Source organism: Theropithecus gelada, chromosome 5, assembly GCF_003255815.1.
Source record: "Theropithecus gelada isolate Dixy chromosome 5, Tgel_1.0, whole genome shotgun sequence".
Classification (NCBI taxonomy): Eukaryota; Metazoa; Chordata; class Mammalia; order Primates; family Cercopithecidae; genus Theropithecus; species Theropithecus gelada.
The window spans coordinates 182,109,858-182,137,775 of record NC_037672.1 but is presented as its reverse complement, the minus strand read 5'-3'; the positions used below and the strand labels follow the sequence as shown (position 1 = coordinate 182,137,775).

At 46.6% G+C, this 27,918-nt stretch overlaps 2 protein-coding genes across 5 annotated transcripts in view; one reads left to right on the top strand and one right to left on the bottom strand.

Moving 5' to 3' along the window:
* SNX25 (sorting nexin 25) overlaps positions 1-19,998 on the bottom strand; it is a 145,096-nt gene extending 125,098 nt beyond the window's left edge. Inside the window, exon 1 of the mRNA XM_025385144.1 lies at positions 19,319-19,998. Within this exon, the coding sequence (XP_025240929.1) occupies positions 19,319-19,744 (426 nt within the window). The 5' untranslated portion in view covers positions 19,745-19,998. The remainder of the gene's footprint in view (positions 1-19,318) is intronic.
* Positions 19,999-25,738: 5,740 nt separating this feature from the next.
* The window catches only part of CFAP97 (cilia and flagella associated protein 97), a 46,916-nt gene continuing 44,736 nt past the window's right edge, over positions 25,739-27,918 (top strand). For 2 of the 4 annotated variants that reach the window (XM_025386625.1, XM_025386623.1), the window contains exon 1: positions 25,739-26,023. The gene's annotated coding sequence lies outside the window, so the exon portion shown is untranslated. Of the gene's footprint in view, positions 26,138-27,918 lie in introns of all 4 variants that reach the window. The other 2 variants (XM_025386624.1, XM_025386626.1) reach the window with 1 other exon arrangement.

The following is a 27,918-nucleotide window of genomic DNA, read 5'->3' as shown; positions in this document are numbered from 1 at the left end:
AAATACAAAATTAGCCAGGTGTGGTGGTGCCTGCCTGTAATACCAGCTACCTGGGAGGCTGAGGCAGGAAAATCACTTGAACCCGGGAGTCGGAGATTGCGGTGAGCCGAGATTGCGCCATTGCACTCCAGCCTGGGCAACAAGAGCAAAACTCTGTCTCAAAAAAAAAAAATTATGATCCCTGAAAAAAACAGAAGTGTTTAATTATTAGGAAAATCAGAAAGGTTTGTTTATAATGTAGAGTCATTCATAACTTGGACTTTAGGTTAACTAAAATGATAATTATAATATTTCATTTGTATGTTCATAAAGAGGCAGATAGTAACAAGCCATTAATCACTTTAAAAGGCAAGGAAAATCAGTTAAATGCATGAGAGGTAGTTTTAAATACAGTGCTTAGGCCAGGCACAGTGGCTCATGCCCATAATCCCAGCATTTTGGAAGGCTAAGGTGCACCCATGACTTGAGCCAGGAATTCAAAGCCCAGCCTCGGCAACACGGCGAAACCTCATTTCTACTAAAAAATTTAAAAACTGGCCAGGCATGGTGGCATGTGCCCGTAGTCCCAGCTCCTCAGGAGGCTGAGGTGGGAGGATCACCTGAGCTCAGGAAGTCGAAGCTGCAGCGAGCCATAATTGCGTCACTGCACTCCAGCCTGGGTGACAGGAGTGAGACCCTGTCTCTAAATAAATAAAAATATAAAAATAAATAAATATCGTGCTTGAATCAAAAATCATTTATTTTACACTGTGTAGAGGCAATAAATAAACCCATTCTTGGAAATTTAACATGGTTAAAACATACTCCTCTAAAGAAGAAACAGTTCTTCCCAATACCTGACTTGTGTGCCATGTAGTCAGTAAAACTGTGCCTGAGCACAGTCACAAGAGAATGGCCTGAATGACACGGGTACACCCAGAGACAGCCGTGGGCAAAATAATCAACAGATGGCAACCCCCATTCTCCCCACCCTCAGCCTCCTCATCCCTCTGATTTAATAATGGATCATGCAATCTTCCTTCAACATTTCACCAGAGAACTTCCGGGGGCAATTCCTTCAGTCAAAGAGAAAAAAGCCAACAGACATAGAACATTCCACCCACGCGGCAACTGGACCTCCTCGCCTCCAGCAACCCTCATCCGCACTCCCCGGAGCTCGCCCATTCTCACGGCCACATGGAAGTCTTTTGCATGACAGCAGATAGGAGGCCTCGCAGGCCTCCGACCCTTCCGTTGTCTCCAAGCTCTCAGCGTCCTCCGGGCCTCAGCTCCTCCCTTGGCTTGATGAGGCCTGGGGGGCTCTCATTAAACATTCTTGTGCCCTGGCCCTCCGTCACACCAAGCCCACAGACATCTCCACTGCTTCACTCCAGGAGTTTGTTAGCGCTCCACCTACAAAAGTTTCACAACCACATGGCAGGCGGCGCTAGTCTTTCATGGCCTCCAGCTTCACATCTTGGCCCTTAACTCCTCAGCACTCAGCCCACGCACCTTTGCGATGCTGCTTCTCCCTGATGAGACAGCAGAGCACAGAGATCAAGAGGGCTGGCTCTCCTGTCAAAGAAAGCCTGGCACCATCCTAGCAAGCTCTGTCACCTTCGGCTAGTCACCCCATCTCTCTAAACCTGCTTCCTGACCCATACGATGGGAAGAGCAGAAACTTTCTCATAGGATAACTGTGAGGGCTCAGTGAGAATGTAAAGTGTCTAGTGAAATGCCTGGTACACAATAAGGGCTCAATAAATGGTTCTGCTGTTATTCTTTCCAATGATGTTTTTTCCAAACCTTTTACCGCCTCTCTTAAAATTACCCTCTACAGGCACAGGCTCACACCTCTAATTGTGGCACTCTGGGAGGCTGAGGCAGGAGGACTGCTTCAGGTCAAGAGGTAAAGGCTGCAATGAGCTACAATCTTCCTCTACACTCTAGCCTGGGCTACAGAGCAAGACGCTGTCTAAAATAAAATAAAATAAAAATAAAAAAAATATCCTCTACACATATCATAGTTCTCACTATCAGTAATTAATTTTGTCTCCCGCTTACCAAAACATTTGAGACTATCCAGCTTGAAATATCTTAATTCCCTGCCAATCTCCATCAAGTTCTCTCCATGTGCCCCCATTTTTATCTCCTACTAAAGTCGAACCCCCCCACCTATGCTCTGATCCTGCCCCCCTGGGCATGGCTCCATCAATTGCCATCTGTCTCTGAGATGTTCAGGCCCTTCCTCTCTACTTTCCCATCTTTCCCTTAACCTAAAAACGTGCTTAAATGTCTCTCCCCAACAACAAAAATCCCGTAACACACACTCCACTCGAGGGGCCACTTTCTCTTCTGGCTTTCTCAGCCAGGCTTCTACAGAGCACAGGCCGCACACTGTGAACCTCTCCACTCCCACCCCCAAACCACACTGGCAAGGACCTCCAAAGGCCCCCCAGTTGCCAAGTCCAGGGCACACCCTCGGTCCTCCCTCTGGACCTCTCTGCCCCACCGGACACTGTTGACCATCTGCTCCCTCTTGCTCTCTGAGTTTCTCTCTCCATCTCACAGCCTCTAAATGCTCTTTCTCTCCTCGGTGGGCTGCTCCTCCCTTGCCTACACTTGGACTCGCTGCTTCTCAGCCATCCTACTGCTCTGGGCAGTCTCATTCCCTGTAGTCTTAACTGTCAGGTATACACTGACCACCAACAAATCGACCTGCTTAACCCTGATCTCTCCTGCAAACTGCACACCTGCAGACCTAACCGCCAGCTGGACAGATCCACAGGCATTTCAAAATCTACATGGCCAAAATGTACCACATCCTTAGACCCCACCGTCCCAAACCTACACAAAGGGCACTTATACCCATTCAACCTCCAAGCCAGAAACCTGGAATTACCTAGATCTCTCCCTCTCCTGCCCACAATAAATGCATGCTTACCGAGCAGAAATGAAGAGCATGATGAAGCCGCCTGGGTGGAAGGGCAATTGATTCAGACCTTCAACAACAAGTGGAGCTGAACCTACAAAAATGCAGGCGAAGGCCTTCCCGGGGGCACGCACACCCGCCCAACGGTAAACTCGGGAACAGCAAGCGGTTCGGCTTGAAGAAGAGGAATACGAATGAAGGCTACAAAGGCAGGGCAGCCCTGTCATGAAGACCTTGACACGAGGCCAAGCGTTGTGGACCCACAACCTCCCTCCTCTCTAAGTGACTGGCCTAGTTCTACACAATGACGTAAGGGAAACAAAACAAAAAAGATAAATGACTGGCCTCGGCCCATCACAGAAATCCTGTCCCCCATGCCAACAACAGGTAAGAAACGGGCACCTGCCCAAACCTGGCCAGTAAGATGTGAGAGGAACACTGCCAGGAGCATTTCTAAGCACATTTTCCTTGTTCCAAAAAGGGACTCTCTTCCTCTGGGTAGCATCCTGCATGGCCGTGGTGCCTGAAACAGATACAGTCACCCAGACAACAGCCCGAAAGCTCTTCCGACGCACAGGGCTAAGAAACACAGAGAAACGGTCCTGGAGGCTCAGTGGTCTCCACGTGGAGCCTGCCCTAGCCCTGAGCTTGTCCTCTCTCTGGACTGTGTATTCTTTCTTAAGAGAATACATCTCCTTATTGTTTAAAAATAAAAGGAAGGAGATACAGGGATCAGTCATGTTTAGAGAACATTGGATCAAAAAGCTAAACAGATTTCTTTATAGTAGGAGTTCTTACAATGTTCATTTAATCACACACATTGTAAAGCTTTAAGAATTTAGTTTTTCCAAGGCCCAGTGTGGTGGCTCATGCCTGTAATCCCAGCACTTTGGGAGGCCAAGGTAGGAGGATCACTTGAGCCCAGGAGTTCAAGACCAGCCTGGGCAACACAGTGAGACCTTGTCTCTACAAAAAATTTAAAAAGTAGCTGGGTGTGGTGGCACATGCCTGTAATCCTATCTACTTGGGAGGCTGAGGTGGGAGGACTGCTTTAGTCCAGGAGGTCAAGGCTACAGTGAGCTATAATTGTGCCACTGCACCCCAGCCTGGGCAACACAGTGAGACCCTGTCTCAAACAAACAACAAAAAAAATTTTAGTTTTCTCAGACTTATTTGACCAGCAAACTAGCCTCCCATGCTTCCTCTTCTTTGTTTTTGCAGTGTACCTAAAAGCATCTCCCAGAACTAAGTGTTAATGAATCATAGTTTGGGAAACACTGATTTTTACCAGAAGAGACTAAAAAAGTATATGCCTGGCTGTTATAATGCAGTGATGACACAGTAATATAGGCACAGAAAAAGTGATCACAGAATCCAAAAGGCACCACTGCCATTCTACTAAGTTCTCACTCAAAATGCCAGATGGGTTTCATGCTATGTGCCAACTGCATGAATTTTTAGTGGCTGCCTGGAATGCTGTATTGAGAGGGATTCTGCAGTCACATCCTGGTGCCTTACTTGATTAGTAAAGATTCTCATGAGCACAGAAGGGACAGCTGTGACATCATTCAAGTTCATTCTGAGACCTCTGAAGTGACATTAAGTCCTAAGCAGATCCTAGAATCATCCCAAAGCTTCCCAAGTTGTTTTAATTCTGAATCAGGCCAGACAAATTTTTAATAATTAAAAAGGCAATAAAGTGGTTAAGTGTGTAGACTCCAGAGTTAATAAAGAGAGACATGGGTTTAACTCAGTTCTTTCACTGATTATGTAGCCTGGGCGCATCATTTAACCTCACTAAATCTCAGTTTTCCCATCTGCAAAATGAGAATAACAGTCCTTACCTCCCATGATATATGTAAGAATTAAACTGGGTAACGTAATGCAGCGAATACATCTGCAAACAGCCAGTGCAAGAGATGTTAAGTTTAGCTCTACCAATTACTAAGGCATTCACTTCATGACATTCACATTATATAACTCCTGTAATACATGTATTTGTCCACTGTATTCATAGTCATAGATGATGGTGAAATAAGTCAAACTGGGGCCACAGGAATGATTTCCCTGAACCCGTTAACAATGCCAACATATGCCATGCTAAGCAAATGACATAGAGGATTATAAAGCACAGTTCAAAGTGAGTGTCACTGGCCTTTAAGAAGACATAGACATACTGGCCGGGAGCGGTGGCTCACGCCTATAATCCCAGCACTTTGGGAGGCCGAGGCGGGTGGATCACGAGGTCAGGAGCTAGAGATCATACTGGTTCACACGGTGAAATATGGTGAAACCTCGTCTCTACTAAAAATACAAAAATTAGCTGGGCGTGGTTGCGGGCATCTGTAGTCCCAGCTAGTCGGGAGGCTGAGGCAGGAGAATGGCGTGAACCCGGGAGGCGGAGCTTGCAGTGAGGCAAGATCATGCCACTGCACTCCAACCTGGGCAACAGAGCGAGATTCCGTCTCAAAAAAAAAAAAAAAAGACATAGAATATACAAATCTAACTACTGGGTGATTGTTTTCTGCAATACACAGATCTCATATGTATTTTTTTCAGATCCTTCCATAGAGGAAGTCAAAAAACAATGGCCAGTCCAATAGTAATAAGCCTCCCTGACGCTCAGAACGAGTTATTGAAATGCCATTTACCACTTTAAAAAAACAAACAGGGCTCATCTTGGAGAAATGGTTAATTTCAGGTATAAGCAGAAGACATTCAAAACGAGCCTGAAACATTTTGTTATACCACATAGCAAGAAAACACTCAAAGACCACAAGGGTTATGTCCAAAGGATGCAAGAGTCAACTAACAAGGGCTCCCACTGGCCAAAGATGGGATAATATAGGCTTCAAAAAATATATTAATCACAACTTATTGAAACCCATCAAATATGGTCAAATCCATGAATTCATTTTATATACATATATATAGAGAGAGAGAGAGAAAGAGACGGAGTTTTGCTCTTGTTGCCCAGGCTAGAGTGCAGTGGTGTGATCTCAACTCACTACAACCTCCGCCTCCCGGGTTCAAGCAATTGTCCTACCTCAGCCTCCCGAGTAGCTGGGATTACAGGCATCCGCCACCACACCCAACTAATTTTTTGTATTTCTAGTAGAGACGGGTTTCACCATGTTGTATAGGCTGGTCTCCAACTCCTAACCTCAGTGACCCACCTGCCTCAGCCTCCCAAAGTGCAGGGATTACAGGCGTGAGCCACCACGCCCAGCAGAATTCATAATAATACTTTTTAAAAACACACAATGGGGGAATTGGTCACCTTCAGAGGATAAGGAACTAACTCATTGTGGAAACTGATAAAGTGAAGAATCAAGGTTTCATCCAGCTTTTCTACTGAACTGTACCTTTATGTAACCAAAGAGCAGACAAGGGACAAGAGACAATACTCTTCTAAAAGTATTTAAGTCAATAACTGAAAAATGACAAAATATCACCATCTTGTCACTCCTAATAAATTGATGGATCTAGGTATTGAGTGTCAATAGCTACTAATATCACAAAGGGAAAGAGAACCAGGTACAACATGACTTCTAATAAAAGAGCACACCACTAGCTAAAGTCTTGCCAAAGGAATCAAACAGGAGTTTGAGCAGGCCTCTGGACCCACTGTCAATTTGCAGTACACAGAGCACACAGAGGAGCACATTGAACTGCATCACTGATGTGCAATCAGCAAAATCCAGACACAGGACACTCTACAGGACAAATCCTCTAGGTTCTTCAGTAGATAAACTAAAGAAAATAAAAGGATAGAAGGGAAACTTTTTTTTTAAGAGACAAGACTAAACTATTATGTCCACTGATGCACACCAGAGTGATAAAACTATAATGACACACAAGGAAGTGATTCCTATAAAGTCAAGATGAGGTTGCTAAGGTGGGAGAGAAGGTGCTGACATTGGGGTGGAGATACAAAGGGGTGTATCTCCAGGGAATTCTCTCTATAATCATCCATCCATCTATACATTTGTTTGGTGGGATTTTCTGAATCTGCATTTTTTATTTTATAATAAAAAGGTTTGTAAAAAATAAGTGTAAAAGCTACCACTTAACATCTTCCATATCCAAAGCATGATAATCTTTATTTTACAAATGCTATCACATTGTTCCAAAGAACCTTTGAAAGCATTTACTATATCCTTTTTTCAGATGGAGAGACTTCTCTCTTAAGCAAGCTGCCCACTGTCACAGTTATTAGGGGAGAGCCCAGATTCAAATCCAGACCAATGACAAACTCCAAATCCATTCTCTTCATGCCTATGCTTTACTGATTCCCAGTTATTCATTCTTTTAAATATGTATCGCTTACCTACTAAATCATCCGACTAGGCCTTAAAGACGCAGAGGGAAGTTTCTGCCTTCATATGGAGTTCAATAACTAATGAAGAGGAAACACCAGGAGCCATCCGAATGAGTATAAAATTACAACTGTGACAACTACCGTGAAGGAGCGGTATACGGCACTATATTCCTACCATGAAGGAGGGGTATATATCTACTGTGAAAGAGCGGTATACGGCACTATATACCTATCGTGAAGGAGGGGTATATATCTACTGTGAAAGACTGGTATATGGCGCTATATACCTATCGTGAAGGAGGGGTACAGATCTACTGTGAAGGAGCGGTATACGGTACTATATTCCTACCGTGAAGGAGGGGTATATATCTACTGTGAAAGAGCGGTATATGGCACTATATTCCTACCGTGAAGGAGGGGTACAGATCTACTGTGAAGGAGTGGTATATGGCGCTATATACCTATCGTGAAGGAGGGGTATATGGCTCTATATAGCTACTGTGAAGGAGGGGTATACGGCGCTATATACCTACCGTGAAGGAGGAGTATACGGCGCTATATATCTACCATGAAGGAGCGGTTTATGGGCGCTATATACCTACTGTGAAGGAGGGGTATACGGCACTATAATCCATACGGCGCTATATACCTACCGTGAAGGAGGGGTATACGGCACTATAATCCATACGGCGCTATATACCTACTGTGAAGGAGGGGTATACGGCGCTATATTCCTACCATGAAGGAGCAGTATATGGGCGCTATATACCTATGGTGAAGGAGGGGTATATGGTGCTACATACCTACTGTGAAGGAGGAGTATATGGTGCTATATATATGGTGCTATATACCCACAGTGAAGGAGAGGTATTATGGCACTATAAGAATATGTAAGTTGAAAGATAGGAAAAGCTTCCCTGCAAAACTGATGACTGAGGTCTAAAGGAAGAGAAGTTAACTAGGTACAGGGGGCAGCGGAGTGCTCAAGGCAGGGGAAACAATATATAAAGTCCCTACAGACAGAAAAAGCCGGGCCCTATGAGGACTGAGGGTGGAGCATGAGGAGTGACCAGTAATTATGACTGGAGGTTAGGCTAGAGAGCTAGGAAGAACAATAAGTTACTGAAAGTTTTAAACAAACATGTTGCTAAAGAGGAATTTGATTAGGCTTGCATTTTTAAAAGAATCAATGGAAGGGGGAGCCAACATGGAGGCAGAGACCAATGAAAAGGTTGTTACAGTTATCTAGGTGGGACATGATGGTAGCTGAGACCAAGCAGGAAACACTGAAAGAAGTGGATGAATGCAAGATACTCAAGAGATAAGGGCATGCACCCCTGTAATCCAACATTCTGAGAGGTCAAGGCAGGAGGATGGCTTGAGTCCAGGAGTTTGAGACCTGCGTGGGCAACACAGAGACCCCATCTCTAGAAAAAACTTTTTTAATTAGAGCGGGTCAGGCACAGTGGCTCACACCTTTAATCCTAGCACTTTGGGAGGCCAAAGCAGATGAATGGCTTGAGCTCAGGAGTTCAAGATCAGCCTGGGCAACATGGTGAAACTCGTCTCTACAAAAAATACAAAAACTAGTCAAGGGCAGTGGCACGCACCCTTAGACCTAGCTACTTGAAAGGCTGAAGTGGGAGGCAGCCAAGATCATGCCACTGCACTCCAGCCTGGGCAACAGAGCCAGATCCTGTCTCAGAAAAATAAAAATAAAAAAAATTAGCTGGGTGTGGTGGCACCCACCTGTAGTCCCAGCTATTGTGGGGGTGAGGCATGGAGGATCACAAGAGCCCAGGAGGCCGATGCTGAAGTGCGCCATGACTGTGCCACTGCACTCCAGCCTGGGCAACAGAGTGACACCCTGTCTCAAAAATAAATAAATGAATAAAAAAATAAAATTAACAAAAGAGGTAAAAGGACAGGACTTGATGGAGTGCCTATGGGGTATGAGGAGAAGGAGATGTCAAGAAGGACTCAGTTAAGCCGGGTGCGGTGGCTCACACCTGTAATCCCAGCACTTTGGGAGACTGAGGCGGGTAGATCACGAGGTCAGGAGATCGAGACCATCCTGGGTAACATGGTGAAACCCCGTCTCTACTAAAAATATAAAAATTTAGCCAGGCGTGGTGGTGGGCGCCTGTAATTCCAGCTACTCGGGAGGCTGAGGCAGGAGAATTGCTTGAACCTGGCAGGCAGAAGTTGCAGTGAGCCGAGATCGCGCCACTGCACTCCAGCCTAGGCGACAGAACGAGACTCCGTCTCAAAAAAAAAAAAAGGACTCAGTTGTGGGACCTGACTTTCGGAGGTGCTATTCACTGACACAGGAACAAGAGGAACAGAGACAGACATCGGTCATAAGATGTCATGGACTCAAGCTTCGGGTACCACTGGGACTGCCAGGTGGAAATGTCAAGTTAAGCAGTTGAATAAATAAGTCTGAGGCCCAAAACTAGATCTGAAACTCAGGAATAAATCTCTTAAGTCCTCAATGTCGACAGGGATGATTATTGTAGGAGGCCAAAGTTGAGACTGCCCTAAACTAAGAGAATAAAGAATGAGACCTCAAGAATGACCCAAATGCAAATCTGGGAAACATCCAACTTTCTGAGCTATCTAGGGGTTGCAATTTCAGAAAAAAAGAAAGATTCAGTGAAATGGGAAAAAAATCAGAAAAAAAAAAAAGAGATTAACAACTCTGCTTCAGGAAAAACACACGGAAATTTCTGGAACAGTTGAGATGTAGATTTCATGTATAACAAATTGGCAGCCTGCAAGCAGCCCTCAGGTATATATTTTCATGAGTTGATTTACATAAGAGGAAGAGGCCTTGTGGGAGGTGGCTTATGTGTAGGGACTCAGGGTTGGGGACTAGAGAAGGCCCTGGCTTGATCCCAGCAGTCAGTCTGAGCCAGATGGAGAGAAGCCACAAGAAAAAAGAAGAGGCTGTCTTCACAGGAGATGCAAGGAGGGGCATAAGTTCCTTAGCTTCCATAAGAAGAAAACATTTTTTCTTTTTTTTTTTTTTTTTTTAAGACAGAGTCTCGCTCTGTAGGCCCAGGCTGGAGTGCAGTGGCACGATCTTGGCTCACTGCAACCTCCACCTCCAGGGTTCAAGTGATTCTCCTGCCTCAGCCTCCTGAGTAGCTGGTACTACAGGCACGTGCTTACCACGCCGGCTACTTTTTTGTAGTTTTAGTAGAGACAGGGTTTCACCGTGTTAGCCAGGATGGTCCTAATCTTCTGACCTTGTGATCTGCCCACCTCGGCCTCCCAAAGTGCTGGGATTACAGGTGTGAGCCACCATGCCTGGCCCAAAAACATTTTTTAAAAACAAGCCTGAGTGAGAGAAACAGGGCTAACCTCCCAGCTTCTATAAAGCATACATGGGGCCTTGGCTTAGATAAACCCCGAAGGACAGACCAAGCCCCTCCAGACACGCAGCTCTGGAGGACTGAGACAGTAGCACCCTGGCAGGGAACATCTTTCTCACAGACTGGCAGTGGCGCTATAGCACAGGGACCTCTCTCCAGTGCTTTGCAGGCAAGAATGGAAGAATGGAAGTTGAAATTATCCCCAAATACATGGGACACTGTCTGTGGCTCCCAGAAATGCTGATGGGGTGGTAGAGCAAGGACGTAGGAGTACTGCAAGAGGATGAGGTTCTGTATGCGATCAGAAGCTCATTAAAAAAACTTTAAAATTAGTTTAATTTATGTAAACTCCCCCATATATACAGGTGGGTGAGAACTACAGAAATTCAGGTTACTTTAGAAATGAGTATTTGTAAAATATTTATCTAATTTTCCAAGAGATATATTCCACACTAAAATAGAAAGTCTATTGAATAGATCCTAGTAGCCTAATAAACAAGTTCATGTGTCTTATCCTAAAGATGCACAATCCCTTGCTCCCCTCTTGGCTTCAGAAGCATTTTACTTACAGTTAAACCATATTCATTTTTCTTTACATCCAGCTTGTGGCTACTCATACCTAGAAACCCTGGGCTGACAAACAGCAGGACTGGTAAGTGCTTAGAGTAGCTGCTGAGTGCTGGCTAGCTGCAGGGGCAAAGCAGGCATACCTCACACACCTAGCTGCCTTCTCCCAAAGCAGCACCTGGGCTGAGAGGCCCACCAACATACATGCAAACCTGCTGGGATTTCTGGAAAGTTCCACCATACTTACAAAAACTACAGAAGCAGGCCAGGAGTGGTGGCTCATGCCTGTAATCCCAGCACTTTCTGTGGCCGAGGGGCACGGATTGCCTGAGGTCAGGAGTTCGAGACCAGACTGGCCAACATGGCAAAACCCTGCCTCTACTAAAACTACAAAAATTAGCCGGGCGTGATGGCGGGCGCCTGTAGTGTCAGCTAGTTGGGAGGCTGAAGCAGGAGAATCACTTGAACCCGGGAGGCGGAGGTTGCAGTGAGCCAAGAATGCGCCACCGCACTCCAGCGTGGGTGACAGAGCCAGACTCCGTCTCAAAACACTATAGAAGCACACACTCCTAGACTAAAGCAGGGTGTGACTTAGACCTAAATCCTCAGGCTATCCAGGAGAGCCCCTGCGAAGGGCTGCCTACCTACCTGTCATCCCCATTCAACCAAACAACCTAGGTGGGATAGGTGACCTACAGCTGTGAAGGATAAAAATACAGGTTCTGAGTTTGCAATTTTTTCTTTCAAAAGTACAGCTGCAATGTTAAAAATGCTGGCAAGGTGGTGTGCAATTGTTTCAGTACTAACAGCCTTCCACAGACACTGTTCATTTTCTGTGTCCTGAACCCTTGGCACCGAACTTGCTGCGTCACCTTTCTAGCACAACCATGTGTACCATTCTGACTATAAAGAATTCTACATTTTAAGGAATCTAGGGCACTTCCCATCCCCAAAATGATATGGTTAGGAAACGAAGCCTAAGATATTTTTAGGAAGGCAACAGTCAATTACCATGACCAATGTGACATAGTGTGCTTCAAAAACAAAAGCAGCTTAAGACTCAGGAGTGCGAAATAAATCCCCTGGGAACGGCCAGAATTAAGAAGGCTCCAAGTAGAATATTCAACTTGGGAGACGTTCCTAGGATACATCTGCTGTTATATACTGTGGGATCCTTTGGTTTGGGGTTGAATTTATTGTTTAAAAGAAATGTTAGGGCCCTCCTGAGAATATTCTTGAACCTATCTGTAATGATAACTAATGAAAATCGTATCAAAGTCTCACTCACTCCTGAAGGTACTGCCTGTTGTCTCCATTCACAAAAACACAGCTTCATTAACGCTCACTTTTCATCATTGCAGCTACACCGTATTTCTCTCTCTCTTTTTTTCAAGACAGAGTCTTACTCTATCACCCAGGCTGGAGTGCAGTGGCGTGATCTTGGCTCACTGCAACCTCCATCTCCTGGGTTTGAACAATTCTCCTGCCTTGGCCTCCCAAAGTGCTGGGATTACAGGCATGAGCCACTGCACTCGGCCCAGCATTTCTCCTTTTAAGTCCATCCCAATCACATAGCCATTCAATGTTTCAAAGCACAGCTCTGATGCTATCACTCCTGGGCTCAGAAAATGCCAACAGTCACCACGCCTGAAGACTAAAATTCAGTTCTATTCCCCGGCATGTCCACGGCCTGGCCAACACTACCTTTCCAATCCTAGCTCCTATGAGTCATCTCATATACTCACTGGTAACTCAAATCACAAGTGGTACATGTACTCTGGACCCATTTTGTTGTTTTTTAAAAATTAGAAGAACACATATTGCTTCCTTTAGACGATTTTGCTAAATTCAAATACAAACTTGTTGGCCGGGGGAGGTGGCTCACGCCTGTAATCCCAGCACTTTGAGAGGCCGAGGCGGGTGGATCACCTGAAGTCAGGAGTTCAAGACCCGCCTGGCTAACATGGTGAAACCCCATCTCTACTAAAAATTGTAAAAATTAGCCGGGTGTGGTGGCGGGTGCCTATAATCCCAGCGACTCCAGAGGCTGACGCAGGAGAATCGCTTGAACCCACGAGGCAGAAGTTGCAGTGAGCCAAGACCGTGCCACTGCACTCCAGCCTGGGCAACAAGAGCAACACTCCATCTCAAAAAAACAAACAACAAACAAACAAACACACATTTTTGTCATTTCCTAGGTACACTTGATTAGCACTGTTTTCTGTCCCAGGCCTAATTATGTATTGTACCTTCACACTTTGAAGTTATCACTATTCATCTACAACTTCATCTTATGCTGACTGATCTTAATAGTTCCATCATGACAGATGATACAGAAAATAATTTTCCTTTATGTGTAATCACTGTTCACATACCAAGATTATATGTATCAAAAACTTCTCCTTTTGAATACATGTGTGTATGTGCCTATATGTGTGTCAAATATATCTGGAATAAACACAAACTATTAATAGTGGCTGCCTAGAGGGAAGATGTTTTTTCACTGTATACCTTTCTGCATGCTTTTTTAAAATCATATGCTTGTGCAACCTATGGAAAAAATTAAATTAAAAAATAATTAATTTAAGTCAGGCGAGGTGACTCACACCTGTAATCCCAGCACTTTGGGAGGCCAAGATGGGTGGATAACTTGAGCTCAGAAGTTCAAGACCAGCCTGGGCAACATAGCGAAACCCCATCTCTACCGAAAATACAAAAATTAGCTGGGTGTGGTGGTGCACACCTGTGGTCCCAGCTACTCAGGAAGCTGAGGCGGGAGGTGGGAGGATGGCTTGAGCCAGGGAGGAGGAGATCGCAGTGAGCCAAGATGGCACCACTGCCCTCCAATCTGGGCGAAAGAGCCAGATCTTGTATGAATTTAAATGAAAAATATTTAATTTAAATGAAAATGAAAATTTTTCATTTTTAATTTAAATGAAATTTAATGAAATGCAATTTAATGAAATGAAATGAATTTAAATGAAAAAAATGAATTTAATGTAAAACAACGCTTATACCACAGAGAGGATTTAAAGTTTTCAAAAAGCCACCTTCCTCAAAAGTATTTTTCTCAGTGGCCGCCATGACTTAAATTCCCCAGTTAAAATACAAAAGAATATTCTGAAGACAGTAAATATATTACATGCCATTATCCATAATCAAATGACTGAGGATTAGTTTATCACATTAGCACAAGAAAGGAAAAAGTCACAAAGAGGCTGTATGTAGTCTCCCTAATTCCCGTTTCTTTTCCTTTTCCCCTCGAGTAACTAAATGAGTTTGTTTTACTCAAAGAACATTTGTATTAGTAAAAGAACTCATTTAGGAATCCTAGTCGTCTGACCCAAGTGAACTGGAGCAGTAGATTGCTTTGTGAATGTGTTTACTGTCTGTCTCTACAAACATCTGGTCTCCCACCCAGGCCTCCCTGTGGGTTGAATCTACTGGGCTGGAGAGGGCAGGGAAGGGAGTACTCTTGTGCATCTTGGAATCCTCCCCAACACCCAAAACAGTGCCATGTGCTTACAGAAAGCATTATTCCAGTTCTTAATGCCACCTATTGCAAAGCTCTGACCCTTCTCTAGGAAACTGTGGTTGAAATTTCAGACCTAAAAATGTCAGTTGGATACTTAAAATTGTTCTTCTAAAAATCCATCTATTGAGCACACACTTTGTGTCTGACACTGGCACTCAGCAACTAACTAGACAACAAAATTACCTCACAAGGTCAGAATATGAGGTAGGTGGCAGACATTCAGTAAATGCTTATTAATCCGATTTGATGAACTTGTTAAACTACTTTCTGGCTAAACTTTTAAGTCTTTCATTAATGCTTTCTTCACATGGCAGTGGCCTTTAGTTTCCAATATTCTACTAAGCACTCAACTTTTTATTTTTATTTTTTTAAGGTACAAGGTCTCACTCTATATGGCGGTGTGATCATGGCTCACTGCAGCCTCAAACTCCTGGGCTCAAGCGATCCTCCCGTCTCAGTCTCCCAAGTAGCTGGGGACTGCAGATGTGCACCACCACTCCCAGCTAATTTTTTTTCTTTGTCTTTTTTTTTGGTAGAGATGGAGTTTTTCTATGTTGACCAGGCTGATCTCCAACTCCTGGCATCAAACATTCCTCCCATTTTGGTCTCCCAAGGCACTGGGATTAAAAGTGTGTGTCACCACACCCAGCACACCCAACTTCTGTGGACTTCTTGTATCAGCCCTCCAATCCTCATTAGCAACTGCCTATTTATTTTTGAACTCAGGGGACATAAAGAAAGACGTCTCTAAGGGCTGGGCATGTTGGCAGGTAGATGAACTTGCCCTACAGGGAGAGTCTGCTAAAGGGGAGGTAACAGGCTATATTTGCATTTCTAAAGGGGAAGTGGGGAACTGGGGGAAAAAGAAGAGAGAGAAAAATAATTAAACCATCTCTTAGGAAAGTGGGGGTACTCGGTTAAACTATGGTCAGGTCACTGCACTGCAGCCTGAGCAATAGAGCGAGACCTTGTCTTAAAAAAAAAAAAAAGATCTAATAAACCACAGAGTAAAAGAGAAAAATCTGCATTAGACTACACCACAGAAAAACTGACAGTTACTCTCTTTTACCTTCCTACCATCAAAACCTAAGAAATGGTGTCCTCTTTTCCATTATGAGAAGATACACTTCGAACTGCTGATCTTGTGATGATAACAAGTTTTTCTGAACTATGGATTCATTCTTGCCCTATTTCTCTTGCTGTTGTTTTGGCTGGATCAAGTGCTGAGGTCAAATAACTGTGGCTAGTAAACATGAGGTTCAGACCCAGGTGAGTTAACTGGCCTGGCAGAAAATCAAACAATCTTGGACACGGGACACCACACTGCGACAGCCCACACAACAAAGCTGGACTCACAACTGTCAACACCAAGAGCAGGCTGGCCCTAGAGCATCACAGTTCCACGCTGCTCACCTGTAACAAAAGTCCAGGTTTTTCTAAACTGGGGTCCAGATATCATCTGTCAAGACTTTAGCATCAACCTTCTTGACCTTCATAAAAGCTTCTGTGCTATCTGAAGGTACCACGGAAGTCTGGGATGAAATTCCTGAGATGAAAATTATTTTTAGAACTTTAATCGACAGTGATTCTCATCCAAGTAAATCAAAATCCATGCACACAGGAGATGCTCAATAGATACAAGATCAACTGGAAGGGAAAAGCACTAACTTAGTGACCACAAATGGACGTAACTTTCGTCATCATCATCAGCGAACACTTCTTGAGCTCCTACTAGGTATAAGCGATAACAAAAGGTGTCAATCACAGGTCCTAACCACAGGCAGTTTACAATGGATAACTATTACCCTATGAAGTATACAGAAGCATTTGAAAACCTCTAGACATAAAATCACCTTTCCCTTTTCAGTGAGGCTTCCCTAGTTACCTATGTTTAACAGTGTATGCATTTTTTTCCTCTACCAAAAGAAGTCAAGAAGAAAAAACAAGGGAAGGAAGGGATACAGAGCTAGAAGGACTGATCCCAGTGTCTGACATGTATAGCTCACACTAGGAGAACTCAAAATATGTAAGAATAAATGAGGATTCTCTTCTTCACGCTGAATCCAAATTTGTACAGTAGTCACCGTTATTCTAAGGAGCTCCATTTGGTTCACTGCTAAACAGCCTCCCCCTCCACATATGTTAGCTGACCTGTGTGGTCCAGCTCGCACAGCACTGACTGTAGATATTTTATACTACACCACATGCTTCTGCTTCCCACTCTTCCATTCATAAAGAAGAGAACATTTAAAAAGCACACACAGCCAAGCACGGTGGCTCATGCCTATAATTCTAGCCCTTTGGGAGGCTGAGGCAGGAGGATCACTTGAGGACCCTGTCTCTACAAAAAATTAGCCGGGCATGGTGGCTTGCACAACAGAGCAGACCCTGTCTCAAAGCAAAAAAAAAAAAAAAAAAAAAAAGCACACAAATTACACAAATTATTGGAAATACAGCACTAGAGGCTTGAGTAAACAGTACCAGTACTACAAAGAAAATAGAATTTCATGTGAATGACATGTATTTCAGTTCTAAGCAATACATAACTTAGAATGTAATTTCCTAATGCACTTAAAATTTTCTTTTAGTTTGTTTTTTTTTTAAGAGACAGGGTTAGGCCAGGCACAGTGGCTATTGCCTGTGATCCTAACACTTTCGGAGGCTGAGGAGGGAGAATCATTTGAGCTCAGGAGTTCAACACCAGCCTAGGCAACATGGTGAACCTGTGCCTGGCTCCCAACGCACTTAATTTCTTATTTAAGGCTATTTTAGGAATTCAAGGACAAAAATAATTACCAATATTCCTTTTCCTTATATTATACTTCACCTCTTCTATTACCTGAAATCTTCGGGTAGTGTTCATGAGAGATTTATACATGCTGCTTCATTTTCTCTGCCACCTTTAAAATACTATTTTCTCCAACTCCTCTACTAAACAATCTTTCTAGATGATAATCCACGTTTTACCTACCCAGAGGTGCCAGTGAGCTGGGAGATCTGGGGGAATGCATTTTCCAGGAAACAGACTGCTAACCCACAACAGGAGGCTTTCAATGCCCTGGGAGATGGACTGTAATACCAGGACTTTTATCTTGACCTAACCCTCTAAACTTCTTCCCCCACCTGCTAGTCCCTCTTGTCTCTTAACTCTTAATCACTGTTTGCTTCAGAAGCATTTATCACTATCCCACAGTATTTATTTGCTGCCTGCTCCCCCATAAGATCTCCAGAGAGCAGGATATTTACGTGTCTTGTTGATTCAACCTCAGCTTCCAAAACAGTACCTGGCTCACACAAGAAGCTCAATAAATATTTACTGAATCAATTATAACATCTTACAATACCCAAGAATTAAGTCATATTTTATTGATCAACAAATCAACTAGTAAAATCTTACTTGTCATTGCAGAAAAAAAAGCGAGAGGAGAGACACATCTGCTCCCCAACTCCTGCTAAATGAGATATGAAAAACGGATGGCTAAGTGGAGATTTTGTAAGAGAAACAAACGTTACTAATTTCTGAGACCACTTCTAAAAACACGAGATGTCTGTTCCTTAATATACTGCCTTGTTTATCAGCTTCTGAGTGAAATGTCTGTTACCTACTACAGCCTTCCGCCATTATCTCAGTGCTGCAATCTGAACTAACACACTGAGAGTAGTTTGGTGGAGTGTGATGCTTTCTTTTAAAATAAAGGAGTGAGCAGGTCATGTGATAAGCAAAATACAAACCCTGGGGACAATGATCATTAACAAATATTCTTATGAAGTTGAGCCACTGCCATTTCTCTTACCCCAAAGCGCTTGGGCATTTTCAGTGGAATGATGGTATCACTCTGTCGAGCAGTGAATTTTTAAGCTGGGATAGAATAAAGTTCCCTTTAAAGGCTTATGAGAAGGAATGTGAAAGAAAGATAGGGCAGTGGGTTTGGCAACTGAGGATGAGAAGCGCTCATTTAAAATGCTGTGCTTTCCTACATTCCCTAGCCCCAGCCCTAATGTCCCACAGCACGCTGAGGATGGCTTTCTTTTCGGTGCAAACCAGTGATTTCTGGCATCCCCCTTCCAAATCACAGAAGCCGGCGGGGACTGCACTACTCCAATACTTATCAGCATGGTGGAAGGCAGGATGGGGTGGTGGGAAGCGTACGCGGGCTTGAGGGGTGAGGTGCGGGGCCAGTGACCGAAGCAACTTTCCTCATCAGCAAACGGTCATAAAGTTGCCTCCCACCGAGAACGGCCAGAAGAACCAAGTGGATGGCCAGGACCGCGCGCAGAGCCTGCGCGGAGCGAACGCCGTGATTGCCTTCTTACCCTCCCACGGCAAGCGACGCCGAAGGTCTGGGGAGACCGTCAGGGCTGTGACTGAGGATGGCTGTCGAGTGACCACAGAGCCTAGTCAATAACGCGTATCTCCTCCAGCACCGCGGAGCGCGAGCCCGGAGCCCGCCGCACGCGGGGCGCCGGGGCCGCAGCCCAGCCCCACGGCTCCGGGCTTCCCGCTTCGAGAAGGGCACGCCGCGGCTCCCCGGGGCTCGGGACGCGGGCGCTGGCACCGGAAGCGGGAAGGGCCGGCGGAGCCAGGTGGCCAGGAGTCGGGTACTTACCCACGGCGGGCGGCGGGCGGCTGAGGTCGCGGCCAGCCGGCTCCAGGCGGCGGCGAAGTCGGGCGGCGGGGCGCGCGGGCTCCGGCAGACTAGGGCGAACAGGGTCCCCAGCAGGAAGGCGGCCGCAGCGCAGCTCAGGTACAGGCTGAGCCTGAGCAGGACGGAGCTCAGCCCCGCGGACCCCGCAGCCTCCCCGCCTCCGGGCCCCAGGAAGGAGAGGGCCACGGCGGCGAGTGCGGCCACCGCCACGGGCCCCCACCAGCTCCGGCCGCCCGGGCCCCCCGGCACCGCCGCTGCTGCCTCCGCGTCCCCCGGGGACTCCGGCCGCCGTTCGTCCCTGAAGCCCGGGGCAGGACGGCCGCCGGCGCCTGCGGCCCGCGCGGGGCTGAGGCCAGCGCCGCCACTGTCGGTCGCATCGGGGTGCATGCTGCTTCCTGGGCCGCTAAGGACAGGCACATCTCCTGCCCCGCGGTCCCCCGCCGGCGCTCCGGAGGCAGGGGGAGCCCGCGCTCATGCCTCGCCCGCGGTCCACCGAGGGAGCGGCCCCCGCAGACGCCGCCGGGCCCCTCTCGGCGACCCCTCAGCGGCGCCACCAGGCGCTGGGCCCGTAGCTGCCGGGCCGGGCGCAGCCAGGGAGCCCCACCGTGTTGTGACTGAAGCCTGGCCAGCCTGACGCGGGCGGGGCGGGGCCGCCCTGAAGTGCGTGTCGGGCGGGGCCCGGAGCCACCGCGGCAGCTGAGTGACAGCCAGGAGGCGCCCACCCACAGCGCGGGGGCGGGGTCCGGGACGGGGCCCCACGGGGAGGGGGCGCGACCCAGCGCGGCGCACACCGCTCTTTCCCACGCTCCCCTCCGCCTCCACAGGATGCCGTCTGTTCGTGGAAAATTTTGCTGCAGGTGTCAGTGGCGCTGGTAATTCCCCAGCTCAGGTGAGCCCGTAATTCTCCCTCTCCGCTCATCACCAGCAGTAACCTCTTCTCTTTGCTTGCAGCCTGCAACATTTCTGCCTGGTCTTCACTCGCTATTTAAATAGGCAGCTGTTCCCAAGCCTGCCTGTCACAGTTTCTAAAGACCTTCCCTTTCCCACCCTGCCGCCTTAAGCAAGGAATCAGACACGTGCGGTGGAGTAAGTGAAGCCTGCAATTCCTAGCTATGGAAAGGTCCACAGAAGTCTGCCTGGTGTAACAGGGTGCAGGTAGCTGCCCATCATCACTTTGGCTCCAATTCTGTTTCCGCCCCCCCCCCCCACCCCGGCCAACTATTCAGTACAAATGCTATCAGCCACGCAAAAGAACGTGGTCCAAATAATTTTTAGAGTATATATTTGCCTTTTCTTCTGTCATAGTCCCAGCCAGTAATATACAGGTAACGCTTGCTAATTAGATGCCAATATGCTACTTAAACACTGGCAATTACTGCTAAGACTAATAAAGTAGCAGATGTAGCTTTTACTTTTAGTATTAATTGGTATTCATGGGCATTTCATTCTTTCTTTTTTCTTTTTTTTTCTTTTTTTGAGACGGAGTCTCTGTTGCCCAGGCTGGAGTGCAGTGGGGCGATCTCTGCTCACTACAATCTCCACGTCCCGGGTTCAAGTCATTCTCCTGGCTCAGCCTCCCGAGTAGCTGGGACTACAGGCGTCCACCACCACACCCAGCTAATTTTTGTATTTTCAGTAGAGACAGGGTTTCACCATGTTGGCCAGGATGGTCTCGATCTCCTGACCTCGTGATCCGCCCGCGTCAGCCTCCGAAAGTGCTGGGATTACAAGCATAAGCCACAGCGCCCGGCCTCACTTCATTCTTTCTTAAACCTTCTAAGTCAGAAATGAAGAGTGCCTCATGCTAGATGTGACTTTGCCATGCCAAGGCGATGATCAAAAGAAGTTACCAGCTTCCTTTACTCCTCCTTTTTTAAGAAAATAGGGGCGGGCACAGTGGCTCACACCTGTAATCCCAGCACTTTAGGAGGCTGAGGCGGGCAGATCACGAAGTTAGGAGTTCAAGACTACCTGGCATAGTGAAACTTGAACCCAGGAGGTGGAGGTTGCAGTGAGCTGACATCGTGCCATTGCACTCCAGCTTGGGCAACAGAGAGAGACTTCGTCTCAAAAAAATAAAATAAATAAAGCAGTATAATTAATTTTGAAGAAGCCCTTTTGCCTCTAAAATAGTTGTTAATTTTCAGGCAACTGGAGCCCCTCAAAGTGTACCCTACAAACCCAAATTATTCAAATAAAGCAAAGCAGCTTGTTATCACCAACAACCAAATCTATGCTTTTGATCATTTACATGCCAAGGACTGAAGGCTTCATGATAAATTTAAATTAATTTTTCAATTTTAGCGCTAGCTCACCATAATAGTAACTAACAGCACTTACCGTGTGCCAGATACTATTCTAAGGACCACACATACTTCATTTAATCTTCACAACAACCCCGACGGATATCTCCATCTACACAGTGGGGAACTGAAGCACAGGAGGTAAGATAACATGCTCAACATCGTAAAGCTAATAAATAACAGAACTAGGATTTAGTTGTTACTCCATGTGGTCTAGCTTCAGAGCTTGTGCATTGAATCACTATGCCATGATGCTTCCTAAGAATTCTGTGATTTAGTCATCTCATATTACGGAAGAGAAAAAAAAAAAGTTAAATTCTTGATCCTGATCTGTATTCCACGCTTCAAAGTGGATAGTTTTGGGCCTGGCATGGTGGCTCATGCCTGTAATCCCAGCACTTTGGGAGGCCGAGGTGGCTGGATTACCTGAGGTCAGGAGTTTGAGACCAGCCTGATCAACATGGCAAAACCCCATCTGTACTAAAAATACAAAAATTAGCCATGCGTGATGGCGTGCGCCTGTAATCCCAGCTACTTAGGAGGCTGAGGCAGGAGAATCGCTTGAACCTGAGATACAAGTTGCAGTGAGCCCAGATGGCGCCAGCACATCAGCCTGGGGAAGAGAGCAGGACACTGTCTCCAAAAAAAAAAAAAGTGGATAGTTTTGTAGCTTTGTGAGAATAGCAGCAACTTAGCCTCCTAACAAATGCTAAGTGATTATAACTTGAACCAACTGGTCTGAAACTTATTGACAGGCCAGGCCTGTAACTCTTAAGACCCTGATCTTTCCAATACACCCACATATGTTATACCCAGGAGTAATGCAGATATGAATAAATGTAAGCCTGGGGTCAGAAAACTTCCTCACAGCACATTTGTATATATTTTTTGGAGAAATGTATTGCGGCTAAATCAGCATTGACACTTTGACATTTGTTTAACAAATGGTAGTCCAGCCTCCACCCTGTGTGGTTTGAGGAACATTGAGAAGTGAGGTAAGGTAAGTGTGACAATGGTTAATTTTAGGTGTCAACTTGACTGGATTGGGATTACCTGGAAAACTAACAAAGGATTATTTCTGGGTGTGTCTATGAGGGTGTTTCCCAAGAAGATTGCCCCTGGGTTAGTGGATTGAGTGGGGAAGATCCACCCTTATGTGGGCAACCATCCAATCAGCTGTGGCCCAGAAAGAACAAAAAGGTGGTTTCCTCTGTGCCCTGGAGCTGGGATACACTCCTCTCCCATGCCTGGACAGCAGAACTCCAGGCTTTCTGGCGTTGAGACTCCAGGTTACACTAGCAGCCTCCTGTGTTCTCAGGCCTACCGCCTCAGAGTTATGCCATCCGATTCCCTGGTTCTGAGGCCTTCAGAGTTGAACTGAGCCACACTACCAGCTTTTCCAGGCTCTCCAGCTGGCGAAGGGTGTATGTATCATCAGAGTTCTCAGCCTCCATAATCACGTAAGCCAATTTCTCCAATACATTCCTTCTCATATATCTATCTATATCCTTTTGGTTCTGTCTCTCTGGAGAACATTAATACATCTTCCTTTTTTTTTTTTTTTTTTTTTGAGACAGAGTTTCGCTCTTGTCTCTGGAATGCAATGGTGTGATCTTGGCTTACCGCAACCTCCGCCTCCCGGGTTCAAGAGGAGCTCCTACTTCAACCTCCCAAGTAGCTGGGATTACAGGCATGCACCACCATGCCTGGCTAATTTTTTGTATTTTTAGTAGAGATGGGGTTTCTGCATGTTGGTCAAGCTGGTCTCAATCCCCCAACCTCAGGTGATCCATCCACCTCGGCCTCCCAAAGTGCTGGGATTACAGGAGAGAGCCACCACGCCCGGCATACATCTTCCATTCTATCTGTCCTGCAGCACATCTTAATGTTGTAACTTGGACCAGAGGCACACAGGTCATGGGCTGAATAATACATTCCATTTTATGTATCTACTACATTCTTCATCTGTCTGTTGATGAACAAACACTTGAGGTTTTTTTCCACCTTTTGGCTATACTGCTATGAACATGGGTGCATAAGTATCTGTTTGAGACCCTGCTTTCACTTATTTTTAGTATATGTCCAGAAGGAAATTGCTGGGTCATATAATTCTATGTTCAAGTTTTTTAGAACATGCCATACCATTTTCCACAGTGGCTGAGTATTCTACATTCCCACAAGTAATGCATAAGGGTTTCAATCTTTCCACATTCTTGCCAATCCTTATTTTCTGGGTTTTTTTTGACTAAAGCCATCCTGGTGGCTGTGACCTGGTATCTCATTGTGTTTTTGACTTGCATTTCCCTAATTAATGGTGTTGAGTATCTTTTCATGTGCTTATTGGCCATTTCTTTGGAGAAATATCTACTTAAGGCCTTTGTAAGATAAACTTTTGACCACAGTTTGTTTGTTTATTTATTTATTTATTTAGAGAGGGGCTCGCTCTGTTACCCAGGCTGGAGTGCAATGGTGCGATCTCAGCACACTGCAACCTCTGCCTCCCGGGTTCAAGTGATTCTTGTGTGTCAGCCTCCCGAGTAGCTGGGGTTACAGATGTGCACCACCACACCTGGCTAATTTTTGTATTTTTAGTAGAGACAGGGTTTCACCATGTTGGCCAGGCTGGTCTGGAACTCCTGACCTCAGGTGATCCGCCCACCTCAGCCTCTCAAAGTACAGGGGATTATAGTGCGAGCCACCGTGCCGGCCGACCACAGTTTAACAACTATCCCTGGAAAGTGGTGCCAACACAGTTTTATTAAGCACTTTAAAAGAAAGTGAAATGCTTTTTTTTTTTTTTTTTTGGAGACACGGTCTCATTCTGTTGCCTAGGCTGGAGTGCAGTGGCACAATCTCGGCTCACTGCATCCTCCACCTCCTGAGTTCAAGCGATTCTCCTGTCTCAGCCTCCAGAGTAGCTGGGACTACAGGCTCACGCCACCATGCCCAGCTAATTTTTGTATTTTTAGTACAGACGGGGTTTCACCATATTAGTCAGGCTGGTCTTGAACCCATCTCAGGTGGCCCACCCGCTTCAGCCTCCCAAAGTGCTGGGATTACAGGCGTGAGCCACCACGCCCAACCAATGCTTTCTTTTAGGCAACAAAAAGAGAATTAATTATACTTTTGGTAATTAAGACCAACAAGTACAAAATGCACTGTGAAGGATGAAAATAGACAATCCTTACTGGAACTCCCCGGGACAGGGTAAGACCCATATTTCCTACCCTTCTTTGTGCTTAGGTATGAGCAGTATTTATTGAGTACCTACTGGATTGGGTACCATTGCTGCTATAACAAATTACTACACATTTAGTAGTTAAAACAACACAAGTGTATCGTCTTACAGTGCTGAAGGTCTTAGGTCTAAAATCAAAATTTGCGGGCTCGGGTTCCTTGCGAAGGTTTCAGGAGAGAATCCGTTTCCTCCTTTTGCCGCTCCTACCTGCACTCCTTGGCTCACTACCTCTTTCTGACATCAGTCCAACCTCTAGCTTCTGTGCTCACAGCTCCCACTACTGACTTTGAACTTCCTGTCTCCCTCTTATAAGGACCTTTGTGATTCCGTTGGGTCCACTGGATAATCCAAGTTAATCTTCCCATTTTGATCCTTAATCACATCAGCTAAGTCCTGTCTGCTACATAAGGTGACATATTCACGTGATGTGGGGATTAGGAGGTACACATTTTTGGGGTGCCATCATCCTACCATACCTGAGAGTTCAACGAGAAGTTATTGCATTCAATATATTCTGCAGAGATCATTTTTACCTTAGATTGTTTTAACTACCCAGCTCGTTGACCCCTCGGCAAAGGTCTTTCCATTCTGCTACCAGCCTCTGGTCCACAGAACGAACTAGTGGTATGAACTGAACTTTGCTGATAGAAAATATCACAAACACACAGCCGCTGTCCTTTTTTATTCTTGTTTTGGTAGAGAATTACAAGATAATCAAGGCAGCTTTCCCTATTAACTCACGATAACAACGGGGCCTAGCCGCGTCGCCCTAGGCAGCCGGGAGCAGCAGTAACGCCTCTAGGGCGCCCTGGCAACCACGCGGGCTGGACCGCCTTCTTCCGCGGCTCTTCTCGTGTGCGCGTCCCTGGCCCGACCTCCAGCTCCGCCCGCGTGGAGCCCCGGCCTGGCCGCCTGCCCGCCGCGCTCTGTGACGCCCGCCGCGAGGGCCGCGCGAGGCCCGGCGTGCGCCCCCGCCTCTCCCGAAGCCGGGCCCCGCGCCGCCCCTCCTTTCCCTTTCCGCTCTCTCCGCCTCCGGAAGCGCGGGCGCGCGGCGCCGGGAGCCCGTTCAGGGTCGCGGGAGTGCGCCAGCGCCGCGCGTGGGGCTGTGGCGGTCGCGGCTCTTAGGTGAGGGGCGCGTGAGCGGGTCCTGCCTCCCTGCTCGCGGGGTGCCCGACACGCTCCCTTTCCGTTCGAATCCGTTTCCCCGCTCCGGAGCCCAAGCGGCGGCGAGTACTCGGGGTGGGTTTAACGAAGGCTGCGCGGGCGGTGGGAGGTCGCGCCCCCACGACAGAGGCGCCTGTGGCGGCGGGTCCCGGCGCCGCCGCACCCCGTTCCCCGGCGAGAACGGTGGGTCCCGCCCTCTCACGCGTTCCGGGTGGCGTTGAGGGTCGGGATCATCCCTAAATTGAGATTGGGCCGTGACCACATGCAGGGCCCTGACGACTGCCTCCTACCTCCAGGGACTCGAACCTATCCCACGAGGCCCGAGGGGCTATTTGCCTTCCGGGGACGGTAGGGGGTGTGGACAAGAGCCTAGAGTTCCTGGAAACAGGTGTTTAATTTGGACCGGGATTTTCATGTACCCAATTGGGTATCTTGTTGGAGGCCTATTGTACTATTTAACTACAGAAATGTCACAGTAACAAGATGACAGTTTAAAAAGTGTCCGGTGCTTTTCTGTGTATTTTCCTGATGTTCGGTGAAAGCACTAGTCGGGTTACTGCTGACTGTAGGACCTGGCAAGTGGGGCGTGTCCAGTGACTCCCAGGCAGCTTTGGTGAAAACTTACTTCTGTCTCTATTTTTGTTTTTTGAGACAAGGTCTCGCTCTGTGGCCCAGGGTGGAGTGCATGATCATGTCTCACTGCAGCCTCCCAAGTCCTGGGCTCAAGCCATCCTCCTGTCTCGGCCTCCCAAAGTGCCATGATTACAGGCGTGAGCCACGCCCCTCCTGGCAAAACTCTGTCTTGATTGAGCACCAGAGGGTTGTTATGGTCTGATGAAGTATCCTTTAATTTTACCCTTTCCTAGTCTGTTATGAAGAGAATCTTAACTACTTTATTAAGTCATTTTTCTTATTTATTCTCTATGGTAAATTGAATCACTTAGTAGTAAATGTTATCAAAAGAATTGCTTAGTGGATGGGATTGTTGGGTAAATTTTCCTGTAAATTAAGTCACATGAGTGTTTAAATCTTTACAATAACTCTGTTGGATGTTATTAACCGAAATTTAAACCTGGAAAGTCTCACAGGCACCGGACTAGGCACCACGGCGCGTGAACTGTGACCACTTAGGGAGGCAGCTGGCTTCCAGCTCTTGGGGACTGTATGACCTTACCATGGATGCAGATAAAGGCATAGTTCTGGTGTGTGTATCTGGAGGGGTGGGGGAAGAGGACAGGAAACTATCAAGGAAACTAGGCTGAAACACGGTGATTTCTTTTTTTTTTTTTTTTTGAGATAGGATCTCACTCTGTTGCCTAGGCTGGAGTGCAGTGGCCGGATCTCGGCTCACTGCAGCCTCAGCTCCCAGGTTCCAGCGATTCTTCCACCTCACCCTCTGGAGCAGCTGGGACAACAGGCGAGAGCTATAACGCCCGGCTAATTTTTGTATTTTGTGTAGAGGTGGGGTTTGGCCATGTTGGCCAGGCTGGTCTCAAACTCCTGGGCTCCAGTGGTCTGCCTGCCTGGGCCTGCCAAAGTTACAGGTATGAGCCTATAACATAAGCCACCACGCCCAGCCACACACATACAAGGCGATTTTTCTGCCCTTGTGGGTAGCAAAGAGCACGGCGGCTCAATCTTAAATCTCCTAACTCTAAACTCCTTTGCAGGATAAGCAGTCTTTGAATGACTAAATTCGTCAGGTTCTCCTTCGGGTACTGGGGATACAAAGATGAGGAAGTGACGAGGAGCTCCCCAGTCTGGCAAGGAGACAAGTGTAGGGGACGGGGGAGGGAAAAACAAAAACGTTTTTCCTGCAGCTGGGGTTCCGGAAGTTAAACTTACCAGACAGGGGA